The sequence below is a fragment of the Talpa europaea genome (assembly GCF_964194135.1).
Source record: "Talpa europaea genome assembly, chromosome: 2".
In the NCBI taxonomy this organism is placed as follows: Eukaryota; Metazoa; Chordata; class Mammalia; order Eulipotyphla; family Talpidae; genus Talpa; species Talpa europaea.
In genome coordinates this window covers 96,210,416-96,237,379 of record NC_140068.1, presented here as the reverse complement: position 1 = coordinate 96,237,379, position 26,964 = coordinate 96,210,416, and the positions used below count along the sequence as shown (strand labels likewise).

The following is a 26,964-nucleotide window of genomic DNA, read 5'->3' as shown; positions in this document are numbered from 1 at the left end:
AACCAGCAGGACAGAAACAGTGCTCGATGCTCCAGTTTTTTTTTTATCGTAATCCCAAGTATCCAGTTCAAATCCCTACTGTCAACATGTAGGGAGGAATTCAATTTCTATCACTGTTTCTCCGGATCAGGGCTGAGGCCATTTGCTCCTGGAAAAAAAATGTTTCTCCCCATTTCTTTCTTGGCATGAAAGCACAGCTTCGAGAGAACGCCATGAGTCCTGGGAGCATGATGAAGGTAGTGAAAGTCCTCCCACACCCGACATGACTACAATCAATGGTTGGGGAAAAGAAAGAGGACCGGGTAAACTTGCCTAGCAACTAGCATGAAAAACAAAAACGCAAATTAATTGCGAGGCTCTCCATTTCAGAAACACCCCAAATGCAAAAAACAAAACAGAATCTTGAAAAATTAAAATTAAGTTCTTCTTCTAGAAGTCATTTATTTACATATTATATGCCCAGTATATAATGTGTAGATAAATGTAACCTGCGGTGAGGGTGATCATCCTACTGAACTGAACAGCACATTACAGGACAAATGCCTGAAAGGTTTCATCTCATCTTATCTTTTAATTAAAAAATAATAATAATAAAAAAATCAAAGAAAAGTGTCTGGCCAGGGTTGGGATGAGACAAACAGGAACATTTCAGAATCCAAGGCAGAGGGAAGGCTGTTCGCCTCTCTTAGAGAACTGGGGGGGTTGCAAAAGGGAGGGGCAGATCTATCATGCATGAAGTACTTACAAATTACATACCCGACCCCACCCCCTCAATAAAAAGAGAAGAAAAAGCCCCATCACTTAACACCAAACAGTTACATTATCAATAAACCCTTTCTCTGCTGCCCGTCATGCCTTATTTGAAAAGAGGAGGCCTGTAAGGGGAGGTGAAAAGAGCGGGGGTGGGAGGAAAGAGCTGCACGTCAGTCTAGTCTCCAATTTCCAATTTTCTTACAGGGAGTCTTCAGTCATCTGATGCCCGACATCGAGGTCTGAGAGGAAACCGCGTATGTGGTGGTCACGACTGGGGTGCCGTTGTTGGCTAAGTAGCCTTGCCTCAACGTTTCAAAATATGATGCCTGCACAGGCTTGTGACACTGCAGCACTTTTATGGCATCTTCTACTTTAAACCATTCCCTCTTCCTTCCTGTGGAGGCAGAGAGAAAAAGGAAATTAGTAAAAAAGGGAAGCAATGAAGTGTTTTTGATCTTGTGGCTTTTGAGAAAATGCAGAGAACAGGAAAGTCTTGGTTCTCAACACTTAAAATACAGAAATACAATTGTATTTTTCCTTTTCTCTCTTTTTTTCTTTATTGAGGTAACACGGGTTCAAAACACTGTATGAGTCAGAGACAGTTTTATACCTCTTTAGATGTATGTTACCACATCACACTTCTCCTTTTCTATTCTTTTTTTTTTAAAAAGATTTTATTTATTATTATTACTTTTTAAAGAATTATTTATTTATTTACACAAGCACTGGATACAGTCAGAAGCACAGGAGGGTGAGAGAGTTCACTAGAGCCAGAGCGGGGAACAGAACAGGCAGACTGACGAAGTACACTGCTGAGGGGAGCAGCGGGCGGCAGGAGAGGTCTGCGTACCATGTGGGACCCTCGCCCGGTGGCCGGAGATCGAACTGGTGCTGCAGAGGCTGCGGGCAGCTTTGCAGCCCAGTGCTCAACCGCTGCGCCACCGGGGAGGCCCTCCTTTTCTATTCTTACACAAGTAATGCAAGCACACTTTGCAAGTTTAAAATATTATAAAATTGCCTAACAACGACAACAGAAGAAATCTCAAAACTAAAGAGCTAATCATTACTGGGAGAAAGTCTCGCTCTTTCAGAGATCACCCTTGCTAGCGGCTTCCTCTTGAGCTCTTGGGGCTCCTCAGGCTGCATGCAAGCAGCTGACGCCCCCGCCAGGGTCCCGTCTCCTCCGAAAGTCACATGAACATTAGCTTCCAGAATTACCAAGATAGATGGCTTATAACTAGCTATTTCTTTTTAAATTTTTTATGAGTAATATATCCATGATATAAAATGTTTTTTTAAAAAGAAAAAAAAATCAACAAAATCATTATTAACTTTTTTTTTAAGATTTATTTAAATTTTTAAAAGATTTATTTTATTTATGCATACAAGAGCTGGGGTACAGGCCAAGAGATGTGGGGGGGGGTGAGAGGGTTTACCAGAGACAGAGTGGGGAGCCGAACAGTCAGACTGAGTGAAGCACACTGCTGAGGGGAGCAGTGGGTAAGTCAGGAGAGGTCTGCTGTGCCATGTGGGTAGCTCCCTGACCAGCTGGGGGATCGAACTTGTGCTGCAGTGGCTGTGGACAGCTTCATAGGTTGTGTCTGAACCCCTTGCGCCACCAGGGAGGCCCAGAAATGTTGATCTTGCTGCATCCCTGCCCATGAGGCTACATTTTCTTTATTACTGCCAAAACTTCAGGTGAAAACCAGTACTGAATTTTTGTTTTTATTTCACATATCTATTTTAATGTAGTCTAATTAGTGTAGATATGATTGTATACCCTCACTAAGACCATTTTATAAGCACTTTCCCATCATATCTACAGTATGTATTTAACAGCTGCATAACATTCCCACGGACCAGTGCATCTTAAGTCACTTAGTAGCCACTGACTTGTACATTTATGACATAATTTCTCATGTGAAAAAAGGCTCACTTGAAGGAAGGCTCATAGCTTATTCCCCATATTTCAGATTATTTCATTTGCATCAATTCTTAGAAGTGGGAGAACAAGGTAAAAGGCTCATTTGGATGCTAACAGAGAAATGGTCGCTTAAACATTAGAATCACGAGTATGTGATTCCCACTCGACAGACTGCTTTGAGCACAGGCCATCTCACACTCATCTCGCTCCTTTTCACGCCCCAACACTGGCTGCCAATTTTTAATAACCCCCCCACGAAACGTATTTACTTAAGCATATGGTGTTCTTACCAGATACAAACCCATTAAAAGCTGAGAGCTCTAAAATGCTCAGATAAACAGCGTGAGGGGCATCATGGCAAAGTACACACTAACTATTTAAAGGGAGAGGTTTGGGAAAGTGAATTTTATCTGTCTGCCATCTTAAAACAAATTAAATTAGTATTATACTTATAAAAAACTTTTCTTCGAAGGCAAAAGATTAAACCATGAACCAACCTCAGTTTTTACTTCAAAAGACACACACACAATAGTGATCTGCACAAAGAAAATGGCTCCTGAGGAGAAAGCTGGCAGCCCTTGGAATAAACTGCTCCCACTACTTTGTGGGGAGGCGCTAGTACCACAAACAATTTTTTTCAACAATGTGAATCAGTGTCACAAGGAGTAACCTAGACCCTGCTCTTACCCGGTGTGCCTGTGGGCCTGGCACTGGGGAGGCCCGTGATCTGCGGAGGAGGACCGGATTTGACTTTAAAAACAATTCTTATTTTTTATGGGCCATGATGAAGTTGGGCTTTTGACCATGTACCCAACTTCAGCTTCCTTTCAAACATTTCAAAACATTTTCATGAGTTCAAAAATGGACATGCTCCTTTTATTAAACATATCTTTCTAAAACTTCTTATTTTTAACCAAGTTTTTATTTCTGGTTCTGGGTGAGGACCTGTGTGGCTGCGAGGGCCAACAGCAGGGAGGTCTCTGGCGGCTATCTGGGGATGACTTACCAATGTTAACTGAGTCCTCCCAGTCTTCCAGCACTTCTGTGACAATGAGCACATAGACATACGTTCTGTGCTTCCTCTCCTGGTTCTGAACAGTAAAGAGAGAAGGACAGAGAAGTTTTTCCTTAGAGAGCGAAGATTACTTAAAAGAAACACCCTTATTATGCATATGTCCAGAGAGCTTAGACGAAAGGATCCCTTATCTTTTATCATCCTACAATCACACATGGAGTAGAGCTGGATGGTTTACATATGTACTTGAATTTGAGAGTGTGCTCTCTGGTTGGGCTTCTGAAGCCAAGGAGATACTTTCTTTTTTTGTTCCTCTTCCCTTAACTGTAACTTCACAAGAATGCTGTGAAAGGGAAGTTCATGACCTCTCAAAAGGCACCAAGTAAATTTAGCCAGAACATCATCAGAAAGAGAAGCGATAGAAAGGCGAGATTTCCATCAGTGGAAGCAAGCTGTTAATTTAGTATTGCTCCCCTTTCCCAACTAACCCTGCTTCTCTCTCTTTCTTTTTAAAGATTTATTTTTATTTATTTATGCATATAAGAACTGAGGTCTAGGCCAGAGGTGCGGGGGTGGGGGTGTGTGTGACAGGATTCACCAGAGATAGAGTGGGGAGCAGAAGAGGCAGATCCACTGAAATATACTGCAGTAGTTGAGAGAGGAGAGATCTGTTGCACCATGTGGGTTAGTTCCCTAGCCAGGGATCGAACTCCTGCTGCAGTGGCTGGCGACAGCTTGACAGCTCTGAGACTTTAACCCCTGCACCACTGGGGAGGCACCTCTACCCGTTTGTCTTTATCCCTGATTTCTCACTTTCTTGTATCTTCCTCCAAATCTCTACATCAGTCTATTCTCCTGTTTCTCTCTCCTTTACTACTTACATTTTCCCTCTGTCTTCTCTACACTTATCTATCCTTCCTCACATCTTGGGAGGAAAGGATGCATGGAAGAGGTAAGGATGGAAACTTCTAGTTTGGAGGAGAGTGTAGGATTTAAAAAAAGATGACTAGCTTCTCTGCTGTTGTTGCTTTGCTTTGAAAACTTGGTGGAACAAAGATGGTACATTTTCTAGGTTGAAATTACAATGGAATGAATGGTTATGTCTCCTAAAAATGAATATATTGAAAAGAAATACTAAATGTAAGTGGTTGGTCAAAAAAAAAAAAAAAAAAGAATATATTGATATCCTAACTCTCAGTGTGTTGGTTTAAGGAGATGGGGACCTCTGGGAAGTGATTAGGACATGAGGGTAGACCCTCAAAAGAGGGTCCCTATAACACAGGGCCACCTTCTTTCTTCTACCATGTGAGAACAGAGAGAAACAGCTGTCTATGAACCAGGAAGTGGGGGCACACTAGATACTGAATCTGCTGGTACTTGATCTTGGACTTTCTTGGCTCCAGAACTAAGAAATCTGTTTCTCCTACCATAAGCCACTCAGCTTAAGGTGTTTTGTTATAGTAGTCTGAAAGGACCAAGACAAAGATGTGTGGGGTTATTAATATACCAATTGCACCGAAGATTTTAATTCAGAAAGTCTAACTTACCTCAAAAATTCCAACTAATCTCCCCAGTGTCCCTTTTACTCCAGCCTGAAAAATGAAAAAGAAAAATTAAAACATTGGTTTATATTGCTGGTCTCAATTGGAATCTTTTTGAATAGTTTGTAACACAGAAATAAAACACAAGAGGACACAGTTCAGGCTCCAGGTCTGAGGAGGTCACACTAGTGTTTCCTGTGTGCCACAGACCCATAGCAGGGTGTGCTCTGAGAGCGAGAATTCCTCCCATCTCCCTGTCTTCCTTCCCATTGCAAAGCTGGCCAAACAGAGCAAGGTAATCAAAGCTATGAAGTCATGGCAAAGATATTTTGAGGTATTAATTACTTCACTCATTCATTCAACAAATATACATTAAATGCCTATTTTAAGCCAGAGGACAGTGTAGATGCCAGAGGGACAGTGATGAATAGGCCAGAACACAAGATCCACGAGAATAAAGCTTTATCTGTGTACTGTATACCCAGCCGCTGGCTGCCTGTGTACTGTATGCCCAGCCGAGGATAGTAAGCAGACGCTCAGTAAAGTTAACAAAAACACGAGCCAGGATATTCTGCTTGTGAGAGGGGCAGAGTGATGGGGAGAGAGGTAGCTTTGCATAGTGAGGCCCGTTTAGTATAAACTCCACACGTCCCATCAGCCCTTTACAAGTTTTCTGATGCGTTATAGGTATGTATCAGTGTATTCTAATTACTAATTTTTTGTTCAACTATAGCTACTTATTTCCATTATGTATGTTTTTATTTCTGTAACTTTTTGTTCTTTTAAAATAAAATTTATTCCTTCATTTACTATTTGAACACCTTGAACATATTGCAGTTCTTTGTCATGCCATTCTATAAAATTCATTTAATCTAAAGTAAATTCAAGTTCCACGGTGAAGGGCTTACTTGTGAGGCCACTTTCACCAGGGTCTCCAGAGTCAGGTCTTAAAGTGATCGTTTAGGGTTCCAGCTCCAAGGTGAAACTACAGATAGAGCTGTGAAGCTGTTGGGGTGAGTGGGGTTCTTGGGTCCCTCTGAGAAAGATTTCAGCAGACATTCCTGTTCAGCAGCACATGGCAAGTTAATATTAAGGAAAAAGACATTTGCATAGATATAAACAGCAAATTGCATTTTAAAGGTTTATTAGGAAAAAGAGACACTTGCATAGACATAGGCACGCACAGAGCTGTATTTTTTTTTTAAAGATTTATCTATTTATTTATACAAGCACTGGTCCAGTTAGAAGTGTGGGAGGGTGAGAGAATTCACCAGAGTCAGAGCGGGGAGCAGAACAGGCAGACTGACAAAGTACACTGCTGAGGGGAGCAGCGGGCAGCAGGAGAGGTCTGCGCACCATGTGGGATCCCCGCCGGTGGCTGGGGATCCAACTGGTGCTGCAGAGGCTGTGGGCAGCTTCGCAGCCCAGCGCTCAACCGCTGCGCCACTGTGGAGGCCCAAGAGGTGTATTTTAAAGAGAGCGGGTTTACCAAATGCCCAAAAATAGATGACTGGATCAAGAAGATGTGGTACATATATACCATGGAATATTACTCAGCATTCAAAAAAGATAAACACATGCAATTTGCAGCAACATGGATGGCGCTGGAAGGGATCATGCTCAGCGAAATAAGCCAAAAAGAAAAAGAAAAATACCGGATGGTCTCACTCATAGCAGGAATCTAGAAAACTTAAATAAGGGACCAGGAAAATGAATATAAGAAAGTGAAAATCAAAATCAACAAAAAACTATGAACCAGAGACACTTTTTGGGGGGTGGGGGGCGGGAGGGGAGGGACTGGGGTCAGAATGGGGCGTTTGCAATTGTATGGGGGAATATAAAAATAAAATTTAATATTAAAAAAAATAAAGAGAGCGGGTTTAAGAAAGAGACGCCTGCATAGAGGCAGGTGGGCAGTGGGACAGGATCTGTGTTTTGCCAGAGCAAGAGATATTCTTATATACTGTTCCATGGGGGGGATTCATTCCTTTGTGAAATTTTATTGATTTGGGGTCAGGTTGGGTTGTTTTTCTGTTAACAGAGAATCCTTTCTGACCCCACCTCAGATTCCTGAAAACTTTCATAGTGAGTTTAATGACTTGACTCCATAATTGTCTCTACCCCCACCTCGAGTTCTTGACCGTGTGAAAACGTCCACACCCAATGTTCTAATCCAAGCTTCTACCAGAGTCAGAAGGTGGCTTGATTCCTTCTTTTAATGTGCACTGCATCTGCATGCTCTCCCTCCTCACTCCAGGTCCGACCACCAGCCACCCAAGGTCAGACAGGCTATAGCTTTCCCTTGCTGCCCTGAGATCTGTTTCTGCTTATGAAGGTATCCACCTTGCTTTTGAGTCAGGTTATGTCTTTTTAGCTTTTGCTTCTTCTATTTTACAGCTGTCTCTCCTAAGAGCAGGAAGGATGAGAGACAAGGGAAAGATGAACCCTGGAAAGCTATAACTTGTTTTCTATTACTGCTGTCCTGTTATTTGTGTAAGAAATATTTAATAATAGAAATGACAGAAGCCAATTTAAAGCCCTAACTCCTGGGTGAGTAATCTTTTGAAATTAATTTTTGCTAATTACTGTCAAGGAATTCTTTTCTCTTCTCTTTCCAACACGCTTATTTTCCTGGCCCATTCTTCTGCCATTTGAGAGGCTTTTGGTTTACTTAATGGAAGTCTGTATCTTTTCTTATTTAAATTGCTTCTCTACATTTTTAGAAATAATTGCATCTATAGCTGGCTAAAACGAGCTAGACTGTACTCTAGGCTTAACCAATGAAGCTGTGTGAACAAGTGGAACAAGCTAGCCTGGGCTGGAATGACAATTCTGTACTCTGATCCCAGGCAGCCTGAAGACACCAAGATCTCTCCTAAGACATGTCACTTGTGTTCTCCCCTGAATCTCCACTGACAGGGCCTGGAAGAGAGCTGTCAGGCTTGCAGGGAGGAGAGGCTGGTCAAGAAAGTTTTATAGAGGCCATCATTCACCTTTCTCATCTGCAAAGTGAAGAAAGATGAGAAGAGTTCTCTGTAACAGTTACTGTTCAGTTAATTTGTTCTCCTTAAAGCTTAGGAAAGGAAATTATCACCAAAGTTTCAGGCTACAAGTTAACTTAAAGTCATGATAACTCAATCTATTTAAAACTTTTGTTTAATAGTAGTAATTTAAGGATTCAATGCCAACACCTCTATATGATTACATTGAGTCAGCTGGAGTTGAAAAAAATATAAAAGCATTTTTTTTTTTAAATGAAATAGACACGTTTCTAGTGTGAATCAAATGCTACTGCCATATGTACACTAAATTTCAGGAGCTTTTATTTTTACTGCTAATAAATTTTCAAGTTGCAGAAACTAACAGCAATTTCTAATTGTCCCTTAGAATTCAAGTTTTATACACACGCTCTGGGGAGCTAAGTTAGGGAGAATTCTAAGGTGATCCTACCAATGGTTCAATGGCAAAAAGAAAAATATTACTGTATTTACCAGTATTTAAAATTGAAATTTAGCAGGTTTTTTTAGGAGGCAGCTCCTTTTGGCAAGAAAAAGATTTTAGTTCTTTAAAGTCATAATTCTGACAAAGAGAAAGATTCCTCAAAGGAAAAGATGCTCCAGGACAAAGTTCACCATAACCATTTTATTTCTCTACAGTTTTTCCCAGCCCAGAGTCCAACTCTCATCTCCCTGCTCTTTCTCAGATGCTGCCATAGGCAGAGAGGGAGTTATTTTTATCTGTCACATGATTCTTGCATGCAGTCAGGGTAGGCATCAGGGTCACATTTGACAGATATTTGGCTCAGATGTGGGGATAAGATTTGATTCAGGGTACATGTAAGTTTGGTCCAGACAGGATACTGACTGGTCTGGACTTACTTTTCTCAAAAGTTATGTTAAAGCAGATACAATTTCAGTCTATGTCAAAGCCCCTAATTCAGAGCATGGATCTTTACCTAGCAGTAAGATTTTCAACTAAATATCTACTGCTCTTCATTATTCAACATATACAGGTGAATGCTTCCTTGAACTTTGAAGAATATGATATTTTAAAATCTAGTTAAGACTTTATTACTTCAGGTCTAGTTAACAAAAATAATCTGAGCAACTATTTTTTTAAGTAGAAAAAACACAGAAGCAATATCCCTTTTGAGGTGTATTAGTGGGATTAGAAGTATTTGTCTAGAGAGGGCTGGATCGACCAGAGACTTCAGAGATTCTACCTTTCTCCTAGTTAACTCCCTGAGTTGCATGCAAAAACGGATGGTCTTCTGAAGTAGATTAACTTTCTGGTACCTGCCAAATTTAGTAATTTCGGAAGGAAAGAATCACAGTGAAGACAGAAAAAGTAGATGGGAAGCCACTGTGGGCTCATGAGATCTCAACCCAGGGTTTTGTTTTTATTTTTATTTATTTATTTTAGAGGCATGTTTTATTTATTTATTTGTTTGTTTGTTTTGTTTATACAAGCACTGGGTACAGTCAGAAGCGCGGGAGGGTGAGAGAATTCACCAGAGCCAGAGCGGGGAGCAGAGCAGGCAGAAGGACCGAAGTACACTGCTGAGGGGAGCAGCGGGCGGCAGGAGAGGTCTGCGCACCATGTGGGACCCTCCTCCGGTGGCCGGGGAGCAGCCGGGGATTGAACCGGCGCCGCAGAGGCCACAGGCAGCTTTGCAACCCAACGCTCAACCGCTGCGCCACCGGGGAGGCCCTTGTTTTTATTTTTAAATGAAATAACAGTTTCAAATATAAAAAAGTACAGAAGGTAATAAACATTCAGGTCACCATTAGCCAGCTTTTTCAAATAGTAAAGTACCAGTTTGGTATTTATCATTCTCTTACATATTTTTATTTTTTCTACTTAGTATCTGTCCATTATTAATTCAGAGTATTTTCTGCATGTTTCTCTACTCTTAAATAAAAGAATTATACCTTCTTGTAATTTTCCCCCCTCAATATCATATTTCTGTGTTTTAGATACATGTAGTTCTAGTTAATTCATTTTAATTGCTAAACAATAATCTATTTTAGAAACTTACCATAATTTATTAATCTATTCCCTTGTTGTAGACATTTATCCTGACATTTTATTATAAAAATGCTGCCCAATGGGCCTCCCTAGTGGCACAGGGGTTAAAGTCTCAGTGCTGTCAAGCTATCGCCAGCCACTGCAACATGAGTTTTTTTTTTTTTTAAAGATTTATTTATTACGCATGTAAGAACTGGGGTATAGGCCAGAGATGCGGGGGAGTGAGAGGATCCACCAGACAGAGTGGGGAACAGAACAGGCAGACAGGAGAGATCTGCCTTGCCATGTGGGTTTCTCCCTGGCCGGCTGGGGATCGAACTCATGCTGTGGAATGCTTCATAGTACGGTGCTCAACCCCTTGAGCCACCAGGGAGGCCTGCAGCATGAGTTCTATACCTGGCCAGAGAGCTAACCCAAGTGGAGCAGTAGATTTCTCCTGTCTCACCCACAGCTCCCCTCAGCAGAGTATTTCAGTAGATCCTTTTCTGCTCCCCATTCTGTCTCTGATGACTCTTCTTAGCCCCCCGCACCTCCCGCCTAGACCCCAGTTCTTGCATGCATAAATATAATAAATTTTTTTAAAAAAATGCTGCCCCCAAAACCAACAAAAACCTCTCTTGTAGAAAGCCTTATTACCTACCATATAGGAATGTCTCTTAGAAAATAGAAGAATGTAGGCCTCCCTGTTGGCGCAAGAGGTTAAGCATAGCACTATGAAGCTATCTGCCGCCTCTGCAGCACAAGTTCGATCCCCAGCTGGCCAGGGAGCTACCCACGTGGCGCAGCAGACCTCTACTGTCTTGCCCACTGCTCCCTTCAGCAGTATATTTCAGTCAGTCTGCCTATTCTGTTCCCTACTCTGTCTTTGGTGAATCCTCTCACCACAACCCCATACCTCTGGCCTGTACCCCAGTTCTTGTATGCATAAATAAATAAATCTTAAGAAAAAATAGAAGATGTAAGATGTATACTTAAAAAGTAAAAATTTGGAAATAGGGTCAAAGAAACTTCAGTTTTCCTGCATGTTAACTTGCGCTCTTCAGTGAATCAACAGTAGAGATGGCTACAATTCTCTACCTCACCTGTGTCCATGTCCTTTGAACTAGAATTTTAAAGTTCTTCCTATCAGAGATAGAACCTTTTTACACAACCCTGTAAAAGTCTGGCCTAGTGACTTGCTTTTGCCAACAGAATGCAGAAGGATGGGAAACCAATTCCAAGTGTACGTGATGCAGGGGGCCTTGCAGTGTCCACTTTTTCTGCTGGAACTCTGCCACTGCCATGTGAGCTAGATTCTCAAGGATGAAAGACCCATCTCAGTTGAGGTTATCACAAAGTAGCCTAAAAGTCTAATCTCCACTGTGTCAGAGCCTAGCCAAGACCAGCAGACCTGCCTACTCAACCCAGACCTGCTGTAAATATCTGAGTAATCCAGCTGACATCAGGAGCTGACCCATGGACTTGTGAATAATACTGAATGTGGAAATAGTTTCTTAAACTGATGACACACACACACACACACACACTCTCACACACAAACTGGTAACTGATATATTCTCCAAGCACACAGGTAATGCAAAAGCTCCCATCAATCATTCTTGTTCCTCTTGAGTATATGGTATTAGTTGTCAATCTTCTTTATTTTGGGTCAATGACAGTGAAATCATACCACAAAATTGAAAACTTGAAATCACACACTTTTTCCTATGTTTCATGGACATTCATCTTCATTCTGGGAATTTAAAGTGTATCTTATTTGACTGCTGGCCATCTGATTGATCCTCAGAAATTATGTATATCTTAATCTTTACATTGTGATATCTTCTTCCAATCTGGCACCACACTAGTCTTTTATCATTTTTGACATTCTTTGCTAAATCATGCTTTTGGGTGGGGGTGGTGGTAAGTGACATATCTTCCTTTTAATTATGTCCTTATTTTTCTTTGCAATGATTGTAACTTATAATGTGTGTGTTTAAATATATTAGTTGAAGGTAGTTCATGACTGTGATGATATAAATGATATGTATTTCACACTTTCAATTTCCATTGCTTGTATGCTAATCATGTTTTATCAGACTTTGCTAATTTTGTGTGTTTATTTTTTTAAAGAAACATCTGTGTCCCAACGGCATAAAGTTAGTCTCTCATATTTTTTCTAGTAGTTTGAGAGGTTTATACTATAATCTATCCCCCCAAATTTGGGAATTTATTTCCAAATAGCCAGTGATCTAGAAACTCCAAAATAGATCAATGGATATTATCTTTTTAATCTAGTTATTAATTTATGTACTATTATCACTTTTATAACTAATATAAGCTAACATAAGTAACATATTTCAAAGTTGGAAAGGCAGTCTCCCTATCTGTTTTCTTTCCAAAAATCCAAAGCCATTTCTATATTTTCCACATAAATTTTTTTATATATAGAATTATTATATTTTAGTTCATGTAGAATGATACTTACATATTTAAGTTATACTTTTGCAATTAGAAGATGGAGTACAGTTTTAAGTTTTATAACAAAGAAAAGAAAAATACATAAGGCAAAAACAGTAAACAGTAGAAATGTAACTACTGTTGATATTACATGTGAAACAGTCAGAAAACTACATCTTCCTAATCTGATTGTACAGATCGTTAAAATATGGATGTTTTAGTACCATTTTTCCAGAAATTTGTTTGTCTGGATCGCAGACTAACATTTTCAAGAGCAGATCCAAATCATTTTCATCCCAAGTCACTTTGACATGGGATGCTAGATTTTATGGTTTCCACTTAGGAAATGTATTTTTTTTTTAAAGATTCATTCATTCATTCATTCATGCATAGAAGAACTGTGGTGTAGGCCAGAGGTGAGGGGTGGGATAAGGGGACTCACCAGAGAAAGAGTGGGGAGCAGAAGAGGGAGATGTACTGAAATACACTGCTGAGGGGAGCAGCAGGTGAGACAGGAGAGGACTGCTGTGCCAGGTGGGTTAGCTCCTTGGCAGGGGATCAATTTCAGACTGTAACAACCCCTAGCCACCTGAAACTTAACCCCTAGGCCACCAGGGAGACCCACCACTTAAGACATATATTCTTAGAGTCTTATAATGATTTCATTTCTAGCCACAATTCATTATTGGGAGTGGCCAAAGTTCCAAAAATTCTGAAGAGTTAATCAGTTTCTTAATCCCCACAGAAAGGTGATTTCTTAGTTGCCAATTCCTCAACTATGGTGCCTATATTCCAAATGTCAACTGGAGGTGAATAGCAAGTTGTACTTCTGAAGATCTATACCAGAATGTTACTACCTCATACATATACACTCTAGCTAGTATTCCAAAAGCTCTGGCAAGGCCCAAATCAGCCAGTTTAATTGTTCCTTTGTCATCAATCAATAGATTTTGAGGTTTTAAGTCTCTGTGTAGAACTCTTCTAGAGTAACACAATCCCTTGGGCCTCCCTGGTAGCGCAAGGGGTTAAGACGCAATCTATAAAGCTATCCGCAGCCACTGGCGGCATGAGATTGATCCCCCACCAGGGAGCTACCCACATGGCACAGCAGACCTCTCCTGTCTTGCCCGCTGCTCCCCTCAGCAGTGTATTTCAGTCAATTTGCCTGTTCTGCTCCCCACTCTGTCTCTGGTGCGTCCTCTCACCGACCCTCCCCCTGCCCACCGCTGGCCTGTACCCCAGTTCTTGTATGTATAAATAAATAAATCTTAAAAAAAAAAAAAAAACACAACCCCTTGTAGCATTTGGTACAAGTAACTCTTAATAAGTGGAAAATCCATGAATTGACCAGGAGGGATAGAATCCAAGTATTTCTTCAGATCCATGGAAAGAAATTCAAAGATGTGATATAACCTGGAACCCTGCATAAGTACATCTTACATACTGACCATATTTGGATAGCAAAGTTCTTTTAATAGGGAAATTTCCTGGATTGCAGTACTAGGAACTGCTTCAATTTCTAGTCTGATTTTCTTCATTGCTTGACCTGTAGTTTTGTGTCTACCCTTATACACAACTTCACAGGTACTGCTCCAATTTCTTCTATTTTGATATAGTCATCCATAATTAAACCAAGGTTATGGTAGATCCTGGCTGTGGTGAAAGAAGGGACCACAACCACATTAACGTAGCTCTTAACTTCCCAGAACCCATTTTGAAGTGATGTGCTTCCACATAAATTAAAAAAAAAAAAATCAATTTTTCAGATCTATTGAAACATATTTTTGGGATATTGGTTTTTATTTGAATTTTATATTAATGTCAGGAAGCCACATATTTACAGTATTTGGACTTGTCATCCAAGAATATACTACCTTTCTCCATTTACCTGGGTCTTCTGGGTTGACTCCTTCAACAAATTTCAAATTTTTATTATTTTCATTATAAAGATGCTCTACTCCATCAGTCTAAAGCAAGGCATTTCTGTTTTAGTCACTACTGTATTTTTTTAAGTTACATATTTCCTAACTGACTAATATTGATTTAAAGAGACATTGTTGGTTACTGCATTAATTGATTAATCTTATGTCCTACAACCTTTTAAGTGCTCTTACTAGTTCTACTAGTACCTGTTTTTCCTTCTATTTTCAAGCTAATGATCATGCTATCAGCAAATAAAGAAAAGTTTGCTTCTTCCTTTTGAATCATTATAATTTGTATTTATATGTGTCTTACTGCAGCGGCTGGGACCTCAGTCCAACAGTAATGGCAGCATGACAGCATGCATCATTATCTTATCCCTGCCTGTTATGAGAATGTTTGGAAAATTTCAGAACTGCTCTTCTGCCCTTTTTGGTCTCGGCTGTAGAAGCAAGATGATGAAGGGAACAGCATCATTTGGAAAGTGCTGCAGTTCGAGGCACATGTGCTACCGCTGTGGCTCTAGGCCTGCCGCCTTCAGAAGCCGACCAGAGGCCACCCTGCCAAGAGGAAGAGAAAGCATAACTGGAATGCCAAGGCTGAAAGACAAAATACCACTGGCACTGGTTGAACAAGGTGCCTAAAAACTGTATACCGCTGATTCAGGCCTGGATTTTGTGATGGGACAGCACCTACACCCAAGAGGGCAGATGTTGCAGCATCTATCAATAGTTTATCTTAAGGATTTCAGCAGCTAGTCACGCAATAAATGTCTGGTTTAAAAAAAAAAATTCAAGATTATTAAGTTCACTATAGGTTTGATTAAACACTCTATCAAGTGAAGGAATTCCCTTTCATTTTTTTTTTTTTTTTTTTTTACAGAGGTATGTTTCATTTATTTATTTGTTTGTTTATACATGCACTGGGTACAGTCAGAAGCGCGGGAGGGTGAGAGAATCCACCAGAGCCAGAGCGGGGAGCAGAGCAGGCAGAAGGACCGAAGCACACTGCTGAGGGGAGCAGCGGGCGGCAGGAGAGGTCCGCGCGCCATGTGGGACCCTCCTCCGGTGGCCGGGGAGCAGCCGGGGATCGAACCGGCGCGGCAGAAGCCGGAGGCAGCTTCGCAACCCAGCGCTCAACCGCTGCGCCACCGGGGAAGCCCAGGAATTCCCTTTTATCTTTAGTTTATTAAAAGTTTTTATAATGAATGGGTACTCAATTTTCATAAATTTCCATCATTTATTGAGATAATTTTTTGTATTTTAATCTCTTAATGAAGTAAGTTACATAAACATGTTTTCTAAGGCTGCACTACCCTTGCACTCTTGGGATAATCAGCTGTGTGATATTTTGAAAAAGCCTAAGATTCTATTTGCTCTTATTTTACTTAGGGCTTTTGCATCTATATTCAGAAGTGAGAATTTATTGTTCTTTTCTACTTTCAATTATCAAGATCAGGGCTCAGCAAATCTGTCTGGTCACTGTTTTTTGTAATAAAGTTTTTTTCTTTTTTTTCCATTTTACCAGTTTTTAATGAAAGCTGTCTGTAACTTTATTCCTGCATCTTCTCACTTGTTTCTTCCTTGTGTCTGCCCTTCCCCTTTCCTATTTGCGTTCTAGGATCATTTTTGTGGTCTTTGCCCACATTTACTCTAGGGCTGACCACCCTGCTGGGGTGAATGCCCACATGAACATGTATGCCATTCGCCTTCTGCTGCATTCATTCAAGGTAGATGACATATTTTTTTTAAAGATTTATCCATTTATGCATATAAGAATTGGGGTACAGGCCAGAGGTGCAGGAGGTAAGAGGATTCACCAGAGACAGAATGGGGAAAAGAACAGGCAGATCGACGGAAATACACTGCTGAGGGGAGCAGCGGGCAAGTCAGGAGAGGTCTGCTGCGCCATGTGGGTTGCTCCCTGGCTGGGGATTGAACTCGTGCTGCAGTGGCTGCGGAGAGCTTCATAGGTTGCGTCTCAATCCCTTGTGCCACCAGGGAGGCCCTAGACGACATATTTCTTCCTGTAAACCTGGATGTTTGGCCAATTTGCTGCCCTTTGTCCCGTCCTTAACAACCTGAAATTCATCATCCTTCCAGATCGGCATGGATTGGACACTGTACTTCTGTCTCAGCTCTTTGGAAAGAAAGGAGACATGATCTTCCTATGAATGTGGGAGGGTACATTGAAATGCCTCTGACAGTTCTTGTTCCAGTCAGAAGTCACGAAGGGAAAGAACTTAGTTCTGGCTGCTGGCACTTCAACCATGGTTACAAAAGGAAACTAAAGCTTTATCAGTAAATAGCCATGTGCATTCATTTAAGTACCTTCTATGGGTACATTCATATTACAACAACAGGATTGACTATTTGTGACATATACCTTATAAAATCTAAAATAATACTTATTATCTAGCCTTGACAGAAAAAGTCTGTGGTCAGTGATCAAGATTACACTAGCTTTACAAGAGGTATGGAGTTACCCTTCTCTAGAACAGTTTTTTTGTTTTTATTTTTAATTTTTTGGTAAGACTCACATAGCTTGATCTTGGTATTTTCTGTTGGCAAGAGGGGTGATTACTACTCAATTTCTATAAAGATCAATCTACATCTACATTTTCTAATTTTTCTTAAGTAAATTTGGGTAATTGTTTTCTAGAAAACGTTGTTATGAAAGTTCTGGAAGTTTTTTGTTTGTAGTTTTTCATAATATTCCCTTAATTTAAAAGTCTCTATTATATTCCATTTTGTTCCTTACTTACTGGTTGCCTCCTCTTATTTCCCTCATTGGTCCTAGGAGAGATTTGTCTGTTTTGCCAGACAAAAACAAGCCATTTTTGATATTGTTAATCATTTCTAATTTTCCTTATTAATCTCTGCCCTTTTCTTTGTTATTCCTATTCTTTTGCTTTTATTAAGTAGCCTGCTGCTTTTTCTCCCTTCTTTAATTTACTGTTTAATTTACTTGCTGTCTATTTTGTTTTTAATAAAAGCACCTAAGGCTCCAAGATTTGAATGAGCTGCATCCCATAAGTGAAGACATGGAGTACTTTCACAACTGTTCAGCTCAATTTACTTAAAAATTTTTATTGTGATTTATGCTTCAACTCAAGGATTATTTAGAACATTTTCCCCCATTTTCAAATATATGCTTGCCTTGCTGTTGAGCTGGCTCTATTGCTGATTTTTGTATCAGACTATATACAGTCCATAGGATTGATGCTCTGAGATTTTTAATATATCCTTTATAGCTTAATATATGATTAGCTTTTATAATTCTTCCATGTACTTGAAAAATTTACATTGTCTTTGATGGATGCAAGGTTATTTCAATATAGGTATTTGGCTAACCTTTTTTTTTTTTTTAAGATTTTATTTTTACATATAAGAACTGGGGTGCAGACCAGAGATACGGAGGGTAAGAGGATTCTTCATAGAGAGTGGGGAGCAGAACAGACAGACCCACTGAAATACACTGCTGAGGGGAGCAGTGGGTGAGACAGGAGAGGTCTGCTATGCCATGTGGACTGCTCCCAGGCTAGCAGGGGATCTAGGGATCAAATTCATGCTGCAGTGGCTGGTGATAGCTTGATAGCACTGTGTCTTTAACCCCTGTGCCACCAGGGAGGCCCTAGTCAACCTTCTTAATAGTGCTACTCAATCCTTCTATTTTTCCATCATTTCTATTTTTCCTATCAGCTTCCTTCCTTCCTTCCTTCCTTCCTTCCTTCCTTCCTTCCTTCCTTCCCTCCCTCCCTCCCTCCCTCCCTCCCTCCCTCCCTCCCTCCCTCCCTCCCTTCCTTCTTTTTTTTTTTTTTTAAAGATTTCTTTATTTATACAAGCACTGGGTACAGTCAGAAGCGCGGGAGGGTGAGAGGATTCACCAGAGCCAGAGCGGGGAGCAGAACAGGCAGAAGGACCGAAGTACACTGCTGAGGGGAGCAGTGGGCAGCAGGAGAGGTCTGCGCATCATGTGGGACACTCGCCGGTGGTTGGGGATCAAACCGGTGCTGCAGAGGATGCGGGCAGCTTCGCAACCCAGTGCTCAACTGCTGCGCCACCAGGGGAGGCCCCCTATCAGTTTCTTAATGACATATTTTAAAGTCTTCAATATGTCTGTAGATTTGTCAGCTTTTCCCCACAACCTCATCAATTTTGCTTTATGCAGATGAAGAGTTTACTAGGAGTTACTAGCACACAAGTTCATGACTGTTAAATTATCTCAGTAGGTTGCTCCTTTTACCATTATAAAATGTCCCTATTGCCCCTACAGACACTCTATACTATTGTAATTACTATCCTAGTTTTCTTTTGGTTAGTATCCACTCAAAGTATCTTTCTCTACTCCTTCATTTCTAGGTAGTTCAGTATTTATGTGTTTGAAAACAAGTGGCAAGTTTTATTTTCTTTTTATCCCAAGTATGTGCTATTAATTAGTAAGTTTAAATGTAATCAAGTTAATTTACTGTGATTTAACCTGGAAACTTAGCTTTTTATTGACCCACATGGGATCCCTTTGAGTGAGTTAGAATCAGTCCTTCAATTCGCTTCCTGTGTAGCAAGCTCAGTGCTAGGTAGTCTGCATTTGGAAGTTCACTGAATTGAAAGGAAGCTGTTAAATGGCACTTCATCCAGACAAGTTAGACCTACCCATGACCAGTGCCTGTTGGTAGTTTAAAGGCAGTGGAGTCTCCAGAGCCAAGGAGGCTTTTAATATTTGCTGAAACCACTGTGAATTGTATTCGAGTCAATGGGAAGTAAGCTGTGGATATACTTCCTAATGACTAAAAATCCTTTCCTGGAATGTGAAGCTGGATGGGAAAGCAAATACAACTGTTTTAGAAGCATCATCTGGGCTCAATTCATTTAGCAGAAGGCGACTGGCTGCTGTCCCAGTAATTCAGTCTCTAGTCAGTGCTCCAATACAAACTAGCTCAAACACAGTGCTATATTCTCTAAGAGAACAGATTCTAATCTCTATACTAAGCCACTGAATTAACTATTCATCAATGGGTTGCACCCAATTCTGTGATAATATAGACAGATAAATTGAATTAAAAGATATCTTGTTCTCTTTTTAAGTTGAAAGATAATTTAGGAGTAGTTATTTGCAGTAAAAGAGAGCTAACCTTTAAATTTGTTCTCCTAAGTTTAAAATTTAAAAAACAAGATATACTTTCTTTGGCTAAAGAGCGATTCCTCTTAAAAATGGCTAGTGTTTAAGATGAATCATAAAGAAGACGACTGAATGCACAAAAATGTGATCTACTTGTAAAGTTTTTTGTTTTTTTTTTTTTTAAAGATTTATTTATTTATTTATTTATGCAAGCACTGAGTACAGTCAGAAGCGCCAGAGGGTGAGAGAATTCACCAGAGCCAGAGCTGGGAGCAGAGCAGGCAGAAGGACCGAAGTACACTGCTGAGGGGAGCAGCGGGCGGCAGGAGAGGTCTGCGCGCCATGTGGGACCCTCCTCCGGTGGCCTGGGAGCAGCCCGGGATGGAACCGGCGCTGCAGAGGCTGCGGGCAGCTTCGCAACCCAGCGCTCAACCGCTGCGCCACCGGGGAGGCCCATACTTGTAAAGTTTTTTGAAGGGGAACATATCTATTGAAAGCAAAATACTCCGAATGTTTAGTATCTTAGATAATTAGCTTAGGGAAACACAAATATTTACAGGAAAATTTCAGAGTCAAAGGAAAAGAGAGGAGATATAAGTCTAAAAATAAAAAATAATAAAGCTAAAAATGTAGTGGTAGACTAAACATGTCATCTCCTCCTGCGATGTCCCATTAAAATGGAAGTATGAGATTAAACTGGAAAGGGGCTATCACAAGACAGGAGATTAAAAAAATTTTAAGAGGTAAAGTGAGGGCCTCCCCTTGTGGCACAGGTGGTTGAGCACAGTGCTGTGAAGCTGTCCGCAGCCTCTGCAGCACGGGTTCAATGCGGGCCGGCTGGGGAGAATCCCACATGGCGCCGCAGACCTCTCCTATCTCGCCTGCTGCTCCCCTCAGCAGTGTATTTCAGTCAGTCTGCCTATTCTGCTCCCCACTCTGTCTCTGGTGAATCCTCTCACCCTCCTGTGCATCTGGTCTGTACCCCGGTTCTTGTTTGCATGAATAAATAAATCTTTAAAAAAAAAAAAAAAAGATGTAAAGGGCCTCCCCTGGTGGCGCAGCGGTTGAGCGCGGGGCTGCGAAGCTGCCCGCAGCCTCTGCAGCGCCAGTTCGATCCCCGGCCGCCAGCGAGGGTCCCACATGGTGCACAGACCTCTCCTGCTGCCCGCTGCTCCCCTCAGCAGTGTACTTCGGTCCTTCTGCCTGCTCTGCTCCCTGCTCTGGCTCTGGCAAAACCTCTCACCCTCCTGCGCTTCTGACTGTACCCAGTGCTTGTATGAATAAATAAATAAATCTTCAAAAAAAAATTTAAAAAATAAATAAAAAAAAAAAAGATGTAAAGTGATGAACTGGGTTGGCAGATGAAGAAAAGCAAAAGAAGCCAGCTTAGCTTCCAGATATCAAGAGGTTCTAGGGCAGGATATGGCAGGGACACAGAGAGAAGAGGTCCTGAAAGCCAAAGGTCTAAATACCAAACAGCTATCCCCATAACTGCAGGAGCCAGGCACCCATCACCAAGACAACTGAGGGCACTAATAGAAGCAGAAAAACTGGGAAGAGTTACTGTAGCTATAAACACCCCCAGAATAAAGCCCTTCAATTGAGTCATTCTTTCAGAAGATCCCTGGCACGCAGCTCCACTTCCCTTTAGTTCACTCCATGTATCTACCCATTTACACAGAGCTCCCTTTTGGGAGCTGCTACTGCCTCATTCCTAACTGTGACTGGACAATGGTAACCATCAGGCATCCAAGGAAAAGTCACCAAAAAAGGAAAGAAAGATCAAGATAAACAAATGAAAACTAGTTTTGGTCAACAGAGAAATTCAAGGAAGAGAAGAAAACTCGGGGAAGATTAGTTATCCTTAAAGAAGTCTGAGAAGTTACAGCATCCTAAAAAAAGAACAATTGTACGTAAAAGCAACTAAGAATAAAAATAGTATCTAAAAACGGAAAAATATGATTTCTGAAATAAAACTCATTAGATGTATTAAATCAATGAAACTTCCCAAAACATTTAACAGAAAAAAGATAAAAAATATGATCAGAAAAGATTAAGACTGAAGGCTGACTTTAGGGGATCCAGTATCTATTAGAAGAAATTACAAATCACTGAGAAATTTCAAAACCTTAGGATAAATGGGAGGAGAAAAAAAATACAAAAGAACTCTAAGATTATCTACAGAGGGATAAGAACTTAACTAGTATCAAATTTATTGTCCATAATATTGATATTTTTAATTTTAAGTGATGATTTTCACAACAAAAAAATTCTGAGAGATAAATATTGAGAGAACTATTCAGCAAGACAGTGAAACCATGAAACAAGAAATAAGATACTACCTACTGTGTATTTTCCCTTAAAGAATTACTTAAGAAATGTTTCTTTTCATTCTAAGTTTTCCAGTCCTGTTTTATTTTTGAACCATGTACTATGCACAAATATTGTTTTAATATAATTTTAGAATAAGGGAAAAGGTTGTGTTAAAAAAGAAACATCCTAGATGGATAGGTCTACATATTGACTCCCTCAGTCTTAATTTTCTTTTTTTAATAAGGAAATTTAAAAATACATATTTATTTTATTTATTATTTAAAAAAATATTTATTTATGCATACAAGAGCTGGGGTACAGGCCAGAGATGCGGGGGTAGGGGGGTGGGGTGAGAGAATTCACCAGAGACAATGGGGAACAGAACAGGCAGACTGACTGAAATACACTGCCGAGAGGAGCAGCGGGCGAGACAGATGTCTGTTTTGCCATGTGGGTTGCTCCCTGGCCGGGGATTGAACTCGTGTTGCAGAGGCTGCGGATTGCTTCATAGTGCAGTGCTTAACCCCTTGCGCCACCAGGGAGGCCCTAAATATTTATTTATTAATGCCCTTTGTAACGCCAACATACATGAAACTTTGAATCTTGGCAGATGACTAGGCAGGTAAGAGTGGAGTGAATGGGAAAACAGCAACATGAAGAGGTAAATCCTGTGAGGAAAGTAAAGAATCTTCTGCTCCAACTGTACCCCGCCAACCCCATAACTGCCCTGACACAACATATACAGAGTTAGACTAAACCCTGAATGCTTAGAGCAGAGACTGAACAGTCACCAGAATTCTGTTCTGCAGAGTATATGGGGAGCTGGATCCTGCAAGATCGGTCAGTTTTTAATGAGCAAGTTTGGAAAGATTGTAGTGCATGGGTCGCTGCAGAGGCAGGTAAATCAGGAAAGTAAAGATAGGCATGAAGAAGAGATTGCTTCTGAAGAAAAGATCTGAAACCACTGGAAGCATTTATTTCAGTTACAACTACCAAACACACACAAGTCATGAAAAAGCAGTAAGGAAACCAACTTGATAATACAAGAAATAGAGGTAGCCAAAGAAAAAATGACTTCTTATTCAATAAGACTCAAGACATTACAATTAGAAAACAGTGGCAAGCTGTTCTGAATAGGAGGCAACATGAAAACAAGTGTTCTTCAGTAACATCACCATTATGATTAACAAACTAATAACCCCAGAGAAGACAATGAATAGCTAATGGAGAACAGAGAAAAGCAGAGACACAGAAGGCAATATCAGAAGAATTCTCCCAGCATGCAGAGAAAGAATGTAGAGATTAAAAATTTATGAGGACAACATTATAATGAGTTTCAGGAGAAGAAAATGAAACTGATGAAGGTGGAGTAATTGAAGAAAAAAATTTTCCCGAAGCTAAGAAAAGATACATACCTTTTTTCTTTTTTAAAGATTTATTTTATTTATAGACGAGCTGGGGTACAGGCCAGAGGCATGGGAGGGTGAGAGGATTCACCATAGGCAGAGCGGGGAGCAGAACAGGAAGATGGACTGAAAGCACTGCTGAGGGGAGCAGCGGGCGAGACAGGAAAGGTGTGCGGCGGCATGTGGGAATCTCCCTGGCCGGCCGGGAATCGAACCCACGCTGCGCTCAACCCGCTGTGCCACCAGGGAGGCCCTGGTACATAACTTTCTATTAACAGGGATCACTCACAATATGAAGCATACTCCAGTGATATTACTAAATTGCAAGAATAAAGAGAAAGTTTCCATATGTTTACACAGGGGAAAAATTCTGAAATCAGACTTTTCCTCTATAATACCAAATACTTGAAGTGAACAGGGCAGAGGAAAAGGATCATTGTTCAGAGAGTCTATATATAAGCAAACCATTCATGTGCAAAGAAAATATTTTTTGAAACATGTAATGAGTCTCTGTATTTTTTCTTTGTTTGTTTGTTTATAGAGGCATGTTTTTATTTATTTATTTATTTTATTTGTTTGTTTACTTATACAAGCACTGGGTACAGTCAGAAGTGCGGGAGGGTGAGAGAATTCACCAGAGCCAGAGCGGGGAGCAGACCAGGCAGAAGGACCGAAGGACACTGCTGAGGGGAGCAGCGGGCGGCAGGAGAGGTCTGCGCGCCATGTGGGACCCTCACCCGGTGGCCAGGGAGCAGCCGGGGATCGAACCGGTGCCGCAGAGGCCGCGGGCAGCTTCGCAACCCAGCGCTCAACCGCTGCGCCACCGGGGAGGCCCGAGTCTCTGTATTTTTTGAAGATAATTACCCCAGTATACTATCAGAATAAAGGAGAAAAAGGATATAGGAAAGAGTAATCTGTGGTGGGGAAGGGGATTAGGAGAGGGAGTAGAGATAAGGAAAAAGGGGAAATAGCTGTGATCAAGTTTAAATAATTATTATTGATATGGCTGTTGTCAATATAACGAATAACTTTTTGCATTTTCAAGAATAATATCTAAATGATAATCTAAAGTTTGTTTTTTTTAAAGATTTATTTATTTATTTATACAAGAACTGGGGTACAGGCCAGATGCGCGGGACAGTGGGGAACAGAACAGGCAGAATGACGAAATACACTGCTGAGGGGAGCAGCAGGTGAGACAGGAGAGGTCTGCCGCGCCATGTGGGACCCTCGCCAGCTGGCCGGGATCTAACCTCCACTGCAGAGGCTGCGGACAGCTTCTCAGTGCGGCGTTCAACCGCCTGCGCCACAAGGGGAGGCCCGATAATCTAAAGTTTTAACTTTAAACAAAATGAGAATTGAACACTAAGAAGATACTAGTTTTTAATGTTTCAGATTGATGTGTGTGAGCACTATTCTGTTTGGCTGGAAAAATAAATACCTGTTCAAATGTCCTTTAAAAGTGAAGTGGGACCTCCCTGGTGGTGCAAAGGGCAAAGATGCAGCACTATGAAGCTATCTGCAGCCACTGCAGCATGAGCTTGATCCCTGGCCAGGAAGGTGACCCACATGGCACAGCAGACCTCTCCTGTCTTGCCCCCTGCTCCCCTCAGCAGTATATTTCAGTAGATCTGCCTGTTCTGCTCCCCACTGTCTCTGGTGAATCCTCTCAACCCCCCTCCACCTCTGGCTTGAACCCCAGCTCTTGTATGCATAAATAAATAAATCTTTTAAAAAAACTATGAACCAGAGACACTTTTTGGGGGGTGGGGGGTGGGAGGGGAGGGATTGGGGTCAGAATGGGGGAGTTGCAATTGTATGGGGAATATAAAAATAAAATTTATTATTTAAAAAAAAAAGAGATAATAACATAAAAAAAGAAGAATCTATACATCCATAATGTATCCTGAGAAAAATAAAGAACAAATATATATACATTTATATATATTAACATAGTAGATATAAACTTCACTGTAATAAAGAAATATTAAACCTGGAAAAAAAAAAAGTGAAGAGGATATCTAGTTTCTGGTCCTACATACAAGGAGCTTAGAAGCTGCCATGCCATCCTAACAAATAAAAAGCTGAACAAAATAAAAATTAACCATCCTTCCTAGATTCTTTAGAAAAGCAAAATGACAGGGCAAACAACTGTCTTCAAATTTGGATAGACAGATAGATAAAGAGAATCATAATTTGGGAGCAGAAACCAATACGGGAACCAGCAGAAAGGAGAGCAGGACAACCTAAACTGTAATTGGCCAGTTGCGGGAGGTTTAGTGGACAGGTTTGAAAGTAAAAATTTCAGGGCAAGGCCACCACACTTTTGTGTTTTATCTCTAGGAGTTCTACTAGGTTTTCTCAGTGAATATTTAAGAAAAATCCCCTGCTACTTCTCAGAAGCGGGGTGGGGGGAATAATAGCCATTTTGAAATATTTCAGAGCATCTGCTCTTAACAAAGTCTGTTTTCAAGAGAAACTATTTTACCAGAGCCCCAAAGCTTAACTATTAGGGGTTTTAATAGTCTAGTCAACTTGGGAGAAGGGTAACACACAATTCCAGCTCTCTCCAGCTATCCTGTTTCCTACAAAATGTTATGAAGGGGGTGAAGAAGCAGGAACTAATGAGAGGATTCTGTGAAGTTCACAGTCCAGGGACCCAGAATCACCAAAACATTGAGAACTGTAATAACACCATAGAATGTTTCCGTTCCCTGCACAACTTGTCACATTAACAAAGGCCTATTTACCAAAGTTCCTTTTATCTAGCACATCATTTTCAGCTTTCAGCAAAAAAATTACATGGCATACTAAAAGGAAAAAACACAGCTTGATGACATAGAATGAACATCAGAACCAGACACAGATATGGTAGGGATGCTAAAACCATCGGATTGTGAATTTAAAATAACTATGATTATATACACCAAGGGTTCTGGTGGAAAAAGTAAGAACTTATGGGTAATATAAGCAAAAAGATGGAAATTTTAAGAATGAATGAAAAAGTAATGCTAGAGATTAAACACATTGTTAACAGAACTGAAGAATGGCCTTTGGTGGGCTTGTTAGTAGACCAGACATGGCTGAGGAAAGAAATTTCACACTTGAGCGTATGTCAATAGGAATTTCCAAAACTGAAATACAAAGAGAAAAAAGACTGAAAAGGGGAGCAAACTCTGCTCCCCCAAACAACAACAACAAAACATACGAAATATCCAAGAACTGTGGGATAACTGTATAAGGTATAAGGTACCTCTTTGAGGAGCTATAAGCAGAGGCTATGCCTCCTACTTCATTCTATGAGGCCAACATTATCTTAGTACCAAAACCAGACAAAAATATTAACAAGAAAACTACAGACAATATCTCTCACAAATAGAGATGTAAAAACGCTCAAGAAGATATTAGCAGGTTGAATGCAACAATGCATTAAAAAAATTGTAGGGCCTCCCTGGTGGCTCAAGGGATTAAGCACAGCACTGTGAAGCTATCTGCAGCCTCTGCAGC

The 26,964-nt window shown here is 40.7% G+C and overlaps 1 protein-coding gene and 1 pseudogene across 3 annotated transcripts in view; both read right to left on the bottom strand.

The window, feature by feature from the left end:
- Positions 1-968: 968 nt before the first annotated feature.
- The window catches only part of LOC311167216 (diphosphoinositol polyphosphate phosphohydrolase 1), a gene marked incomplete at both ends in the record, with an annotated part of 138,800 nt that continues 112,804 nt past the window's right edge, over positions 969-26,964 (bottom strand). For both annotated transcript variants that reach the window (XM_084228073.1, XM_084228074.1), the window contains 3 exons: positions 969-1,147; positions 3,684-3,768; positions 5,240-5,284. In XM_084228073.1, the coding sequence (XP_084084199.1) occupies positions 969-1,147; positions 3,684-3,768; positions 5,240-5,284 (309 nt within the window). The remainder of the gene's footprint in view (positions 1,148-3,683; positions 3,769-5,239; positions 5,285-26,964) is intronic.
- LOC311185881 (cyclin-dependent kinase 1-like) lies at positions 13,914-14,324 on the bottom strand (annotated as a pseudogene). Its single transcript has one exon. The product of its transcript is annotated as a cyclin-dependent kinase 1-like (transcript).